Genomic DNA, 15,784 nt, shown 5'->3' on the forward strand with positions numbered 1-15,784 from the left:
ATCTGTATCAGTTGCCTTCTGATATGACCCCATCCTGTGGGTATAGTGCTGGTATTTGTAGCTAGCTATTATAGCAGTCTTCATAACCCGGCAGATCTAGCAATAAGTTGACTATCAGTTGACTATCACAACAGCAAATTCAGAAAGCCCATAAATGCAAATATAGTTTCACTTTGCTAAGGATTTCCAGTGGACTAACTAATAGCTACTAGTACCCTGCACTGCATTCTGCTTTTCAGTACACTTTATTGGTGTTAAGGCTATAACAAAGGCTAAGGAGCATGCATACTAATAATTATGACGTTCAACACCACTATTACTAAATAGCTATACACGTTTCTGCCTCTGTTTAACTATACATGTTTCTTCCAGCACATTATCCCACAAAGGTTTCTCCTATTGTCTGGCTTTGTTTGATGAGTATTTAGAAACAGCATCCTTCATGCAAACTGCAAAATCGTCACAGTCAAACTTGTGTAGTTTGTAGTCATAGTCACTCAATGTTGATGAATCCCAGATGGTCTTTAGAAGATGATAGTCTAGTGTTCCATAAAGAGAGTCTGCCTTGAATCTGTTGATGTTGAGGCTGGGGTAAGCATTTTCCACAATTCTTCCAACTGTGAAATAATCTACTCCAACCTTCCAGTGGGATCCAACAACATTATTTTTATCAGTAATATAGAAAGTTGAGGCTGTTGAAGAGGAGCTGGTGTATATAGCTAGCTATATCTAAATGCTTGGTAACTACAAATGAAAAGATTATCATGCATGCATGATAGCTACCCATGCATAATGTAATCAGTCTTTATTTAATGGAAAAGTTTTTTCCACTGAAAAACTGCTAAAACCACTCTCAGATTCACTTTTAGAGGGCCTAATCTTCAAAAATTTCCTGGGGGCCATGCCCCCAGACCCCCTAGCTGGCATGCTTTGCATGCTAGTCATTATTCCAAATAGCTAATTTTGACCATGGATACTACATGAATCTTACCACTAGGGCCTTATGAGAAGGCTTGGTATCTTCTAATGTCTGGCTAGTTACCTATGTCCCTATATATCCAGCTTAGCCTCCCCTTTCAAAAAATCCTAGATCCGCCCCTGAGTCCCTACTCTAGTTAAAAATTCCATTTTTTTTCTGTGCACTTGTGCATTTAAAATAAGTTTATGGATGTGAAGAAAGACAGAGAAAGAAATGTTATGTAGTTACGTATTATCCCCAAAAAGTACTCATGTTTTGCTCTAGCTTTGTGGGAAAATTAATAATAAGAAGATAAACAAAATGGCATATAGTTGTTAAAAGTACTTTTATCGGTTCTTTTTACTTCATATATTCCAGTGGACCAATACTTCTTCCAAATTAACTACTAAGGATTCTTTTGTGGTTGGGGGAGCTTCCTAAGGTGGTGTTTATTTGGTTTGTGTTTTATTGGGATTTTGGCAAACAACATAGGCACAATCCACAAAAATTTTCCCCATTGAAAATTTTCAGCCAAATCAAAATGGCTTTGTTTGAGTATTATTCGTAAACGCATAAAAAATCCTTAGTAAGTGAACCATCAAAACACCCCACTATATGGTTATTAAGTCATTTTATACTTCTAAAAGCCTTGCTGAAACAACCTGTGCTTGAAATGTTTTACCAGCTGAGCACCTCTGACTCTGTTTCAAGAACTTTTGGATAATATGATTGTGTGAAGTTTGAAAATTAGCACTTTTGGTGGGACCACATCCTCTACTGCCAGAAATCTGTACCATCCACCTCTGCCTTTATGAATATAAATATTTGGTAAATACATCTAATCTCATTAAAAAAAAGTTGGTGAGAAAATCAGATGGTAACTAAGTGTCTTGTGAATGGTCTTGAAGGGTCACAGAATACGTTGTGTGCAAATTTCTGTGTGTACAGCTGAACCCATGGTGAGATATGATTCATTGATTAATACTTTACTAGGTGTGTGGAAGACATCTTTTTGCAACACATTCAGAATCAGTGTGTGTACAATAATACATTCACAGATACATACATATACATATATAACTCACTAGTTAGATTGTGAATTTCAATATAGTCTGATGCAATGGTTTCCAGTATCATCACATCACAGGTATATATACCCTCATCTCCCTCCAACAGGTAGGTAAACTCAAGAGTGCTGATGAAATCAATGCCAAATGAAGCAGTTGGGTGGACAGTCACTCTACTATCATTTGTAATAGTGTCTCCTCCAGGTCCAATCCAACTTATCAATACTAAATGTGGTTCTACTCCACTAACTGTACTCACTGTACAGTGTACTTCTTGAGGACTACCTACCATACCATCATCAATTGGACCAAATGGTACAATTGAAATATCTGGAGTGGGAACTACAAAATTTATAATGTTGAGTAACTGTCACTCGATACATTTATAACATACCAGTTACATCAAGGGTAACATTACTGGAGCTTGAAATTAGTGGACTGGTGTTGATCACTACCTCACACTGGTACACTCTACCATCATCAGTTGTGCTCAGTTGTGGAATAGTGTATGTAGATGCATACACCACATGGTTATCTTCAAAGTAGCCAATAGTAACTCCATCTCTTACTGATAGTGTTCGGCTCTCAGTACTCCACACAAAACTAATTATATCAGTTGCATATCTTGACACATTCACACTACACTCCAGTGTAAGTGGTTTGCTCACCATTTGGGTGCTCGGAGTATCCATGATTACATTAAATATTGGAACTGAAAAAGTTTGATATAACATGTGATGAAATATTATTTAAAAGTTTATCTAACTTTCCCTTTGTACTCTGATATAACTTGCTTTTAGATTACGTATATAGTGAGAGAAAGAAAGAACAACTTAAAATTAATCTAACATACCAAGACCCTTAGAAGAGGGCTAATTTCAACATCTCCATTACAAGCAGTGGAGAAACCACATTACCACAAAAAACTGGTTGACTAGTAGCTACAGGGCTACAACACAAAACCAAATAAGTGCAACTGCATGGAGTTGAAATACTCTAGTAGAACAGCCATCCAGATGAACAAAAATCTTCCAGAATTTGAACAATGGTCCTCAGTACACAAACCCTCAACAATTGAGCCACTGCTAGCAGTTATTATAACTATAGGTATACTCATGCTTTGATTGATACGTATGCACTTGCCCTCAGGCAACATATGTATCACTCACCTAATAGATGGAGTAGGTGTTGCCAAACCACAGTATCTTTATAAGACTTGGTTCATAACCAAGTAACTGGGACCTAATGTTACAATGATGTTCCCACTACAGTACCTCTGAGTGAAATTAGGTTATCCGAAATATTACATTTGACCTACATGTACACTATACTAATACTCAAGGCTGTATATAGGCCATAGTGCTCGAGCTTTTGCAGGTTCGAGACTTCCCAGGTCCATTCATGGGTTTTTCTCATTTCTCCACCTTTCTACAGACACCTCAGCAGCACTTGTGCTGTAAGACCTTAATAAATAAATAAAAGTACTAACTTTCATCTATTGTTTGATTCTAACATCAGCCCAGCATATGTATTACTCAACAGAGGTGTTAGAAGATATTTGAGGCTGGGGTGCTGAGATGGAAGGTGAACTCGCTCACAAGGGGTCTGGTAAGTCTGGGGAGCACAGCCTCCCAGATGCTAGTGGTACTCATTCAACTCAAATCGTTGGAAATTACACTGTTGTAAACATTTCAATGATTATAACAAATCACACACACACACACACACACACACACACACACACACACACACACACACACACACACACACACACACATATAGTGTAGTGCTTGAAATTTCTGGTTATATATATATATATATATATTTATAATTGGTTGACATCATGCATCGCTAAAGATATGCAATGAAAAATTTGGAATTTTAAGGGATTATAGAAATATAAAAAGTAGTGAAACAAGGGAAGTTGCCTACTTATGAAGATATGTGACCGGATTTGCGAAAAGGTACCTTTTTCACACACAAAATTTGACCCATTTTTTGACCTTTAAAGCTTAATAACTTTTTGATCATGGCATATAATTGATTGAACTTTTTAATGAATGTAGCTACAGTATCTGGCTACATTTTGATACTAAGATAAAGTTAATCAATATAAGGAGTCAAGTGTTACATCATTTTGTTTGCTGGTATGTCAAATGTGTGGAAAAGGTACCTTTTCGCATATCCGGTCACATATGTTAGTGGACATTTAATCCCTAATTCAGTCATAGATAGACTGAATTAGAAATTAAATGGTCCACTAGTATATATCTGCAGGTGTAGGCATCTTCCCTTGCTTCCTTACTTTTACTTCTATGATCCCTAAACAAACTTAAAATCATTAGTATTAGCAAGAGTTTATAATGTGTTGGTATTAGTTGTAACATAATTATGGCTGGTGAACTCATGCAAACCTCATCAAAAGAAAGAATGGTGCTAGTCCTAGACATAAAACTAATTTTGCGTCAATGCATGCACCCCATACATGTCTGAACCTGGGATAGCAGGCATTCTTTGTTTAGATGAGACCATACCTAAAAGTGTATGACATACTTAAGTCAAAACATTCAGCTGCTGCCCCATTACATCTGAAAGCTTTACTATACTACGACAACACAATTGTTAATCAGATTTTGCACCAAACATGGTACATAATTGTGCCACAATACATTCTTATGGTGTAGCAAAGCTCAAGAAAATCGAGCTACACATTTGTATTTATATATGTAATGGTTTTTGTAAAGAATAATCTAAGCTCCCCCACCCTCCCTACCCCCAAGCCGCCTAAGCAAAGAAAAAACACAAAGAAATTAAGCCGAATTTTGAAGGCTTGTGTTTCATGACTGCAGCAGACAGTCTTGCTCAAATTTGGTATATGTGGGGTGCTGAAAGTGGAGGGCGTTTGCAGCATAAGGATGATTCCAATTAGAGAAGGGAGCATGGAACTACATAGCTATGTATAAAATCATGTTTTGTTTCATCCCATAAATATACTCACGGTGTGGCACGCCAGCTTTCTTGGCCACACGACCTGACTGAAGTAGAGATTATTAATGTATGTCCACCAGTACACTGAATCTACACATGTCCCTTGTTTCACTACTTTCTATTTTTATGATCCCTACTGATTTTCCTTGTATATATTACAACTAATCATATGCACCTGCATTTTTACATGATATAAATCAATGAAAATTACAATACTCACCATACACTATAATGTAGGCATTGAAGCTAGAACTTCCAGCATCATTACTGGCAGTACAAGTAAAATTTCCTGTATCATCAATGGTCACATTATTAATAATGAATGTGCTGGAGTTGCTGATACTACCAGCTGGGAATATTTCATGATCACCATTCTTTGTCCAAGCATAGGAGATGTTGGAGCCACCTTCTGCCGTGCAGTTTAACTCCAACATAGTCCCCAAGAAATAAGTTGTTGAGCCATTAATAGACACCCCATGTGGAGCCTCTGGTAAATAAAATAACAGCTTAACATTGAATGTATCTGCATAAATTTATGTTTACCAATGTTGATGGTAGACTTTGTGTCTGCATTAGTCTTAAACTTGATGCGTTTTGAATCAAACCCTACCAACTGATATTCAAAACTAATGCTCGGAATAGTAACTTCTCCAGATAATAAGCTACCACAATGTAGTAACAAATTGGAAAACACTCTGCCATCTGCCAAAACCAAATTGAGAAATATATCATTCTCAGAAGAAATATTGGCAATCTTTGAAGATGTTATAACAACATCAACTAATGCCCCTAAAATTTAAAACACAAAATTTTAGTGATGTTCAAAATAAACAAACCTGCAGGTGGCTCCAAAACAATTGATCCATTATAGTGATACTCTACGAAAAAGTCCAAATCAAATGTAGTTGATATTGAGTATTCAAATAGTGTCACTGAACACATGTTGTAGTCTCCAAATTCAGGGTCCTCTTTGGTATATGTAGCAATTGTTCCAGTAGATGAAACTGTCTCTACCACCCCTGAAGGACTTGTAATATACACAGTAAAACTACTTGATGAGAATAAAATGGACAATGATTTGATGAAAATTGATACAGTAAATGTCACACATATGTTGGACGTTTGTCTTTTCTTTCGACTTCCTTCATCCAAACTCTCGAAAGTAAATCTGCCTACTTTGTCAGCAAACTCTGCAAATGCTTCAAAATCATCAATTTGGTTTACAACAATGCCATTTGTTGCATTAGCCACTCCAATATAAGGAGTAAAGTCACCACATCCTGAACCGCTAAGGAAAAAATGGACAGAAACACGTAGTTCATTGGCTCTTGTAATTACTTCACCCTGTCTATATGCATCTTTTGCACCAGCATCAGTTAACACAATGACATTGGAGTCAGAATCAGAAAGGCTTAAAGCATTAATTATACCAGTCATGCCATATTCAGGACAATCTCCTCCTCCATGAGCAGTAATGTTGTTTACTGCTAGTTCCAATGCAATGAGTTGATCAATATCATTAGACAGGTACTTCATTGGAACTCCAACATCTGTGAAAAAAACAGTAGCCATGCATACAGTAATAGTCTAGCTATAATGATGAGTTTTACCAACTTCTTTACAGAAATCATGCATATGAATTTAAGGTATAACTAGATTGCTAGCTATAGTTGCTTTACAGTAGCATATAACTAACTGTAAAACTTTAAGTCACACAATTATGAGTAGCTACAAGCAGACTATCAGAGTTGATGCTTAGGCCATTTTATGCCAGCAAACGAACAAATCTTCACTGTAGACTCGAAGACACAGAAAGCCTACCTCAGTAAGAGATACCATCTTACCTAGGAAATTTTATACCCTAAGCCAGACTGGTTTTAACAGTTTATTAGATTAACTACTATAACTGAATATTTGCCTGACTGCTGTATTAGGTGACTGTTCTATTAGAGTATCTCGATCTTATCTGAAAGTCACACTCTATATCAGCGCCTATTAAGAGTAATTATTTGCTCTCACTGGAAATACTCATTGCTATGGATCTTATTGAGATGTATTTGGCAGAAATCTTGTTATAAAATTCAAGCTTGAGTTATCTGATACAGCAGTCACCCAACATTTAAAATTATACTGAAATAAACTATTGAAATCACTCTCATATTCAATATCAGAGGGTCTAATTTTCAAAAATTTTATGCCCCCAGACCCTCCTAGGTTAGCATGCTAAAGCTGTTACCTAGCTATAGCTATAAGCTTATCAGTTAGTAGTTTACTTTTAGTTGTAGTCTAGTAGCTATTAGCAAAGCTTGTTCTTGTAATGCCTTTTGTCTGTTTTTTTTCCTTATTAAAAATTATGGCTTATAGGAGCCCGGTCCCCACATTCTAAATTTTCCCTGGGCCCCCTAAATTCTCTTGGCAGCCCTGTTTCCTGTTAATACAGGATTTTCAATGTTCTAGCTATCCTCAACATCACTAGACCTTAGAAAGTTCAGCTATGTAACAAATCATCCTGTAGAGAGTTCAGATCACCCTGTAGAGAGTTCACCTACAAGCAATCATCCTGTAGAGTAATCATCTACAACAAAAAATCACCCTTTAGAGAGTTCAACTACTAATAAACAACCCTGTAGAGAATTCTGCTACACGTAAGTTGCCCTGCAGAGAGCTCAGCTACAAAAAAGTCAACTACAATCAAATAACTTTGTACATAGGCATAGCAACCTGGGGGGACAAGGGAGGCTGGAGCCCCCTTGTGATTTTCTGATTGTAAATTCAAAAAAGATCGAGATACTCTAATACAGAGAAGTTAGTTACTCTAATAAAGCAGTCACAGTATTCAGAGAAGCAGTGTAGCAAACTATGAAGTTGTGAATAAGGATTTTTATGTACTTTATCAGTGATACAATCTTATTTAGTGGAGGACAACCATTCTAAGCAGGTGTTGATCTTTTTTTTTTTTTGACTTTGTAGAGAGTTCAGGTACGTATATAGCAAATCACCCTGTAGCTACTAACAAATCATTTTGTAAAGTTTTGTTACAAGCAAATCGCCTTGTAGAAAGCTAAATTACAAACAAGTCACCTTATAGAAAGCTCAACTACTATCAAGTCACCCTATAAAGAGCTCAGGTACATAGCATAAGAACAAACAAGCCACTCTGTAGAGAGATCACAGGGGTGTATCCAGGATTTTTCCAAGGTGGATTCCAGATTTGATAATAAGTTATAGGTGCAGGGGTCCCCAGCCACTACCAGATTTTAAACATTTAAATACTGCAAAATTTAGTAGATGCATGATTTTATGGGTATTTTTGATACATGTTTGGTTCCAGTAAGTCAACTCATAAATATTAATTATGGTTTATGATCAGATATTGTAATGACCCAGGTATACATATCTTAATTCTCCTATTTAAATAAAGATTTAGTTGCTAACTTATTGAAGTTAATCTTATTATAATACCCATTTAAAATTTGCATTCTCTTATGAATGTTCTATTAGAGTAGTTAGACTGTTCTATTAGAACAGATCTGACTGCTCTATTAGCATACCCTGGGCCTTGTTCATGCAACTTTTGATATAAGTTTCACTGTAGCTATACTACCCTGACATGTACCCATTTACTCTGTACATTTGTGCTGACAAACTAAGATAGTTTGATGTTCCTGTTGCAAAACCCACAAGTTAATATTTCAGAGAGGGTTTCCAAAATCCCAGGAAACCCCCATAAATATGTCCCTGGATCAACTACAAACATATCACCCTGTAGAGAGTTCAACTACAAAGAAATCACTCTGTAGAGAGTTCTGCTACAAGCAAGTCATCCTGTAGAGTGTTCAGCTACAATTAAGTGACTCTGTGAAGATATAAGTCACCCTGTAGAGAGTTTGACTACAAACAAGTCACCGTGGTCCTATAGAGAGTTTAGCTACAAACAAACAATTAAGTCACCATAAAAGAGAACTCAGCTACAAACAAATCACTTTGTGGTAAGTTCAGTCATCTTGTAGAGAGTTCAGCTACACCCTGTAGAGAGTTCAGCTACACCCTGTAGAGAGTTCAGCTACAAACAAGATACCCCGTAGCTCAGCAGAGTTGTACATAACAAATTTGAAATATAGGTTGCATATAAAAAATCTGCACTCTTCCTTACTCCTGTAGCAAAGAAAAAGAAGCCTTTAAGCTGGCCATCAATCATTGTTAATGATATTGATTAGCATTAACATCATCACCTTTAATTTGATTTTTCACCCTCAGGGTTAGGTACATCCTTTTTCACAGCTTGGCTGTTTTGGTAAAGATATCACTTCTTTTTGTTATTTCAACCCCTAAAGCATTAACATCATTGCAGCCATTTCTTGGCCACCACCTTTGATTGCATAACTTTTTTACGCTGGATTTTGATATTTGCATAATGCATTGTGATATCAAGACACATGGTAGTGTGTTATGTGGCCCAAGAAGCCGGCACACCACACCGTGAGTATATATTCTCATTGACTTCTTACTTCCGTAGGTATGCAAGAAGCGTGCTTATGCTCAACATATTCACAAAGTGGATTATGCCTCTTTCATCTCCTCGGTCATGTCTGCTTTGGGGTCTGGCTCATAAAGCAACTACTTTTTTGTGCTTCTTTGCTTGCTTCTAAGTGGGGCGATGACTACTCTGTTGTCATGGGCTGGTTAAGATGCTGTTGGTCTTCTTGCTCCTGTGGTCCTCAATACAATGCATCTGCAGAGCATTTTCAGACGATAATTGATACAACTGGGGGCGCGGCGCCATTTCTTTCAGTATTGCATGGATTGCAGAGGTGCTTTTCGAACAGTTCTTGATCCAAAATGCTGTGTAACGGGTTGGAGATAGCTGACAACGAGCGTAATGGATACTTCACTTTTCAGATGATAGTTGGGGTACGCGGCGCCATTATGCGTGGGTTCACCAAGTCATAATGATCTAATCCAAAACAGCCAAGCTGTAAAAAGAGTGCGGCCCCCAAAAAGGCTATGGTGAAAGAGATGTGAAATCCAAGGTGGCGGCCAAGAAATGGCTGTGATAGTAGGTTAATGGTAAAAATTTTAATAACAACAATTCAGGTGAATTTTGTGCCAACTAGTCTGGCGTAGCCGACCCGCGCGCGTAGCGCGAGCGCGCGGGTAGGCTACACCAGACTATGTGCCAACACCAAGCGGCGCAAAAATTTTTACCATTAACCTACCATCACAGCCATTTCTTGGCCGCCACTTTGGATTTCACATCTCTTTTCTGCATAGCCTTTTTGGGGGCCGCACTCTTTTTTTACAGCTTGGTTGTTTTGGATTAGATATCACTTCTTTTTGTATTTGTATACCCCAAAGCGGGCTTTTTTAACCTATCTTTTTTTTCTTTACCGCAGGAAGAAGAAAAAGATTTAATCATCATCAAGATTTAAAGCAAATTTTTAATACTTTAACAATTTTTGATTTTATCAGTAATATTATACAAATTACATATATTTAGTACATGCCAATTATTTCCTACAGGATGCAGCTGATCTCTCTGCTGGGTGACTTGAAATGTAGCTGAATTCTCTACAGGGTGGTTTCATTGTAGATGAACTCTCTACAAGGTAATTTCTTCTAGCTGATCTCTCTACAGGGTGACTTGTTTCTAGCTGAACTCTCTACAGTGTGATTTGTTTGCAGCTGAACTATATCTATAGCTGAACTCTCTACAAGGTAACTTCTTCTAGTTGATCTCTCTACAGGGTGATTTGTTTCTAGCTGATCTCTCTATGGGTGGATTGTTTCTAGCTGAACTCTCCGGGGTGACTGTTCGTAGCTGAACTCTCCGGGGTGACTGTTCGTAGCTGAACTCTCTACAGGGTGATTTGTTTGCAGCTGAACTCTGTACATGATGGTTTCTTTGTAGCTGAACTCTCTACAAGGTGACTTCTTCAAGCTGATCTCTCTACAGGGTGACTTGTTTCTAGGTGAACTCTCTACAGGGTGACTTGCCTATAGTCTATCAGATTAACTGTTTATAGCTGAATTCCCTACAGAATAACTATAATGGAGTAAGATATAAACGTATAGCTGAATGCTCTATTAGGGTGACTGTTCTATTAGAGTATCTCGATCTCGCATTGTTACACGTAGTTGCCTTTCGAATCATAACTCAATGGTTTGCGATCCGATTCTTTTGTACTGCTGCAAGGACTTTCTATGATGATTATTCCAGCTACATACCGATTTTCAGCTCATTGATCTAAGGGGTTTGTCTGGTATAGGCGTGAAAATTAATTGTTTTTTTTTATTCGTAAAAATAGATCGCGTAATTGTGACACAGGTTGAGGTTTGTGTCATATCTCCATGGTCTTTATCTCGATTCCTTTCAAACCACAAAAAGGCACTCCTACGATGGTTGCTCCATCTACATATCAATTTTCAACTCATTCCTCTAAGGGGTTTATCCTGTGGGCGTGTCAGACCTTCGACCGTATTTTACGTAAATAATCGGTCGTAACTCCGTGAATGTTCATCGGATTTCTACCAAAGGTGGTACTGAGATCTGCCTTAATGAGCCGGTTAAGTGTGCCACATTTCAGCCTGATTGGAGCACGCATTCGTGTTTTATGGTGGATTTTGCAAAGTGTGCGAAATGAAGAAAAAAACGAAGAAATTAAAACGAAATTTTGTTCGCTCGTATCTCGGAAATGGATGGAGCGATTTTCTTCAAATTTGGTATGTAGACTCCCTAACTGGCCGGCACCTCCCTGGAAAATTTCACTCCAATCGGATGGGGGATCACCGAGCTATATAGGTGTGAAAATTGCGTTTTCTTTCTTCCTGTTAATATACTCACGGTGTAGCGCGCCGGCTTCTTGGGCCGCACGGCGTACTACTGTGTGTCTTGATATTTATCCGGTCATTGCTATTAAAAAAAAAAACTTAGAAAAAATCGTGACACAAAAAGGTGTAAGAAACGAAGAAGAAACGTGTGACGCGGGACTGAGGCTCGAACCCACACATCCAGGTTTGGAGTACCACTGTACCACCAGTGCTTACTAGCTACTCGTCTTGTTTTTGTACGATTTAAATGTTACAAATATAATATCAAGACACACGGCAGTGTGTCGTGCGGCCCAAGAAGCCGGCGCGCAACACCCGTGAGTATATTGACAGGAAGAAAGAAAACGCAATTCTCGCACCTCCGTAGCTCTGTGCTGCCTTGATGAAACAATACGAATTTTGCTGTGGACACTCCCTCCACCTTCAGCACTCCGCATTCCAAATTTGAGCGAAATCGCTTCAAGCGTTCCCGAGATATGCGACTTCAAAAATTGGCTTAGTTTCTTCGTTTTTTTTCTTTTCTTCTTATTTTTCTTCCTCTTTTCGCACACTTACAAAAACTGCTATAAAACGCGAACGCCTTGAAATTTGGCACACTGAAGGGGGGTATAAAGGCGCATATCTGTACCAACTTTGGCTAGAATACGATAAACAGGAAAAGAGTTATGAGCGATTATTCACGAAAAATAACACCAATATGTTGTCACGCCTACAGGGTAAACCGCGTATGGGAAGAAGCTGAAAATCGGTGGGTGAATAGGTTAACTATTGAACCTCAAACCTTTTGTGGTTTGAAAGAAATCGAGTTATAAACCAGGAAGATACAACGAAAAAACCAACAGTGTGTAACAATTACGCAATCGAGATTAGCTAATAAAAAACTACTACTTGCCACGCCTACCAGATAAACCGCTTGGGGTAATGCTTTGAAAATCGCTGTATAGATGGAGTAATCATCTTAGAAAGGCTCTTCAATGGTGTAGAAGAATCAGACTTAAAGCCACGGCACGAAATCCAACTTGGTGCAGCAAGTGCGAGATCGAGATACTCTAATAGAGCAGTCATCCTAATAGAGCAGTCACCCTGAAGAGAATTCAAGAGATCAGCAAGTAACAAGTAACCTGTATAGAGATCAGCTACAAACAAGTTACCCTGTAGAGAGATCAGCTACAAACAATTCACCCTGTAGAGAGATCAGCTAGAAGAAGTTACCTTGTAGGGAGTTCATGCAACTATGGAAAGAGATAGTTCAGCTAGAAGAAATCACCTTGTAGAGTTCAGCTACAAAGAAACTACCATGTAGAGAGTTCAGTTACAAACAAATCGCCCTGTAGAAAGATCAATAGAAGAAATTACCTTGTAGAGAGTTCAGCTACAAAGAAACCATCATGTAGAGAGTTCAGCTACAAACAAATCACCCTCTGGAAAAATCAGCTAGAAGAAGTCACCTTGTAGAGAGTTCAGTTACAAAGAAACCATCATGTAGAGAGTTCAGCTACAAACTAGTGACCTTGTAGAGACATCAGCTAAAAGAAGTTACCTTATAGAGAGTTCAGCTACAAAGAAACCATCATGTAGAGAGTTCAGCTGCAAACAAATCACCTGTAGAGAGTTCAGCTACAAACAAATCTCCCTGTAGAGAAATCAGCTAGAAGAAGTTTCCTTGTAGAGAGTTCAGCTACAAACAAATCACCTAGTAGAAAGATCAGCTAGAAGAAGTTACCTTGTAGAGAGTTCAGCCACAAAGAAACCATCATGTAGATAGTTCAGCTGCAAACAAATCACCTGTAGAGAGTTCAGCTACAAACAAATCTCCCTGTAGAAAGATCAGCTAGAAGAAGTCACCTTGTAGAGAGTTCAGCTACAAAGAAACCATCATGTAGAGAGTTCAGCTGCAAACAAATCACCTGTAGAGAGTTCAGCTACAAACAAATCTCCCTGTAGAGAGATCAGCTAGAAGAAGTTTCCTTGTAGAGAGTTCAGCTACAAACATATCACCCAGTAGAAAGATCAACTAGAAGAAGTTACCTTGTGGAGAGTTCAGCTACAAAGAAACCATCATGTAGAGAGTTCAGCTGCAAACATATCACCTGTAGAGAGTTCAGCTACAAACAAAACTCCCTGTAGAGAAATCAGCTAGAAGAAATTACCTTGTAGAGAGTTCAGCTACAAAGAAACCACCATGTAGAGAGTTCAGCTGCAAAGAAATCACCTGTAGAGAGTTTGGCTACAAACAAATCTCCCTGTAGAGAGTTCAGTCTCCCTGTAGAGAGATCAGCTAGAAGAAGTTACCTTGTGGAGAGTTCAACTACAAAGAAACTATATGTAGAGAGTTCAGCTGCAAACAAATCACCTGTAGAGAGTTCAGCTACAAATAAATATCCCTATAGAGAGATCAACTAGAAGAAATTATCTTGTAGAGAGTTCAGCTACAATGATACCACCATGTAGAGAGTTCAGCTGCAAGAAATCACCCTATAGAAAATTCAGCCACAAACAAATTGCCCTGTAGAAAGATCAGTTAGAAGAAGTTACCTTGTAGAGAGTTCAGCTACAAAGAAACCATTCTGTAAAGAGCTCAGCTGCAAACAAATCACCTGCACAGAATTCAGCTACAAACAAATCACCCTGTATAGAGATCAGCTAGAAGTAGTTACCTCGTAGATAGTTCAGCTACAAACAAATCACCCTGTAGAGAGATCAGCTAGAAGAAGTTACCTTGTAGATCGTTCAGCTGCAAACAATTCACCCAGTAGAGAGAGCAGCTAGAAGAAGTCACCTTGTAGAGTGTTCAGTTACAAAGAAACAACCATGGAGAGTTCTGTAATAAATAAATGTATTATTTTAATTTGTGCATTTACTGATAAAATCAGAAATATTTAAAGTACAATTGCTTTATCTTTTCTTCTTCCTGTGGTAAAGGAAAAAAGACAGGTTAAAAAAGTCCCAAAGCCGGTCATAAAAAGGGCCGCACTGTTTTTTTACAGCTTGGCTGTTTTGGATTAGATACTATATTATAGTCTAACCCATACCAGTGAAGAAGAAACCAAAGCTGAACCCGACCCTAACACTAACGCTAACCTGACGTTTGCCTGTTAAACATAATGATGACTTTCACTGTCTGTATATGAAGGTAAGTTTTTGGGTGAGTTCGAGGCGAGCTAGGGTTGGCCCGGTTTCGCCGGGGCGCATACAACTAGCATGTTTGATACTCGAGTTATACAACAAATGACTGGCTAAATAAATATTTGCACCATGACCAGTGACTGGCTAAATATACACTATAATTATGTACAAAAAAAAGTTAACAAACAAGTACAAAGAAAAATTTGGAATTTTCAACTAGAGTAGGGACCATAGCACATCGATAAAAAGTACTGAAACAAGTTGGAGTAGTGCACGATATTAAATCACAGTAAAACAATAAGAAGTGTTATATCCCTACAGTGCATTTCCATTATGGTATCTTGAACACAGTAGGGAATTTGTATAATTTAAAGTAACTAGTAATAAAATTAGGTACATCCATTGTGACTAGGAATAACTGTTCAAAAGTAACTAAGTTACTACAGTTATAGTTATCATATTTTAAAAGCTATACTCCACTTTTAAAGCCAAAGCCACTCCTTACTTTTACACCATACATGCTACAACCACATTAAGTAGACACATTCTATGTACTGTTCTTCATGATTCAGTTTGATGAACAGACATAAACAATAGTTGAAACTGAGTTGAAATGGCTACAGAACTATCATTTTCACATATGAAAGTAATTAGTAATGTAACTTCTAGATACCTTTTACAAAGTAACAGTAATTGTACATAACTAAGTTACAAATTAAAAGTAACTAGTATAACTAGTGACTAGTACTTTCTCAAAGCAACTACCTCAACTCTGTACGTATGTAAATTCATATCCGGCCATACCATTTACTATATT

General features: G+C 37.8%; 1 protein-coding gene across 2 annotated transcripts in view; it reads right to left on the minus strand.

Annotated features, from left to right (window-relative positions):
- LOC136258399 (cell adhesion molecule DSCAM-like) overlaps positions 1-15,784 on the minus strand; it is a 34,157-nt gene that overhangs the window by 17,597 nt on the left and 776 nt on the right. For both annotated transcript variants that reach the window (XM_066051718.1, XM_066051722.1), the window contains 5 exons: positions 5,850-6,563; positions 5,557-5,802; positions 5,234-5,500; positions 2,420-2,737; positions 2,044-2,367 (listed from right to left, as the gene is read on the minus strand). In XM_066051718.1, coding sequence (XP_065907790.1) covers positions 2,044-2,367; positions 2,420-2,737; positions 5,234-5,500; positions 5,557-5,802; positions 5,850-6,563 — 1,869 coding nt within the window. The remainder of the gene's footprint in view (positions 1-2,043; positions 2,368-2,419; positions 2,738-5,233; positions 5,501-5,556; positions 5,803-5,849; positions 6,564-15,784) is intronic.

This window comes from Dysidea avara, chromosome 1 (assembly GCF_963678975.1).
Source record: "Dysidea avara chromosome 1, odDysAvar1.4, whole genome shotgun sequence".
Classification (NCBI taxonomy): Eukaryota; Metazoa; Porifera; class Demospongiae; order Dictyoceratida; family Dysideidae; genus Dysidea; species Dysidea avara.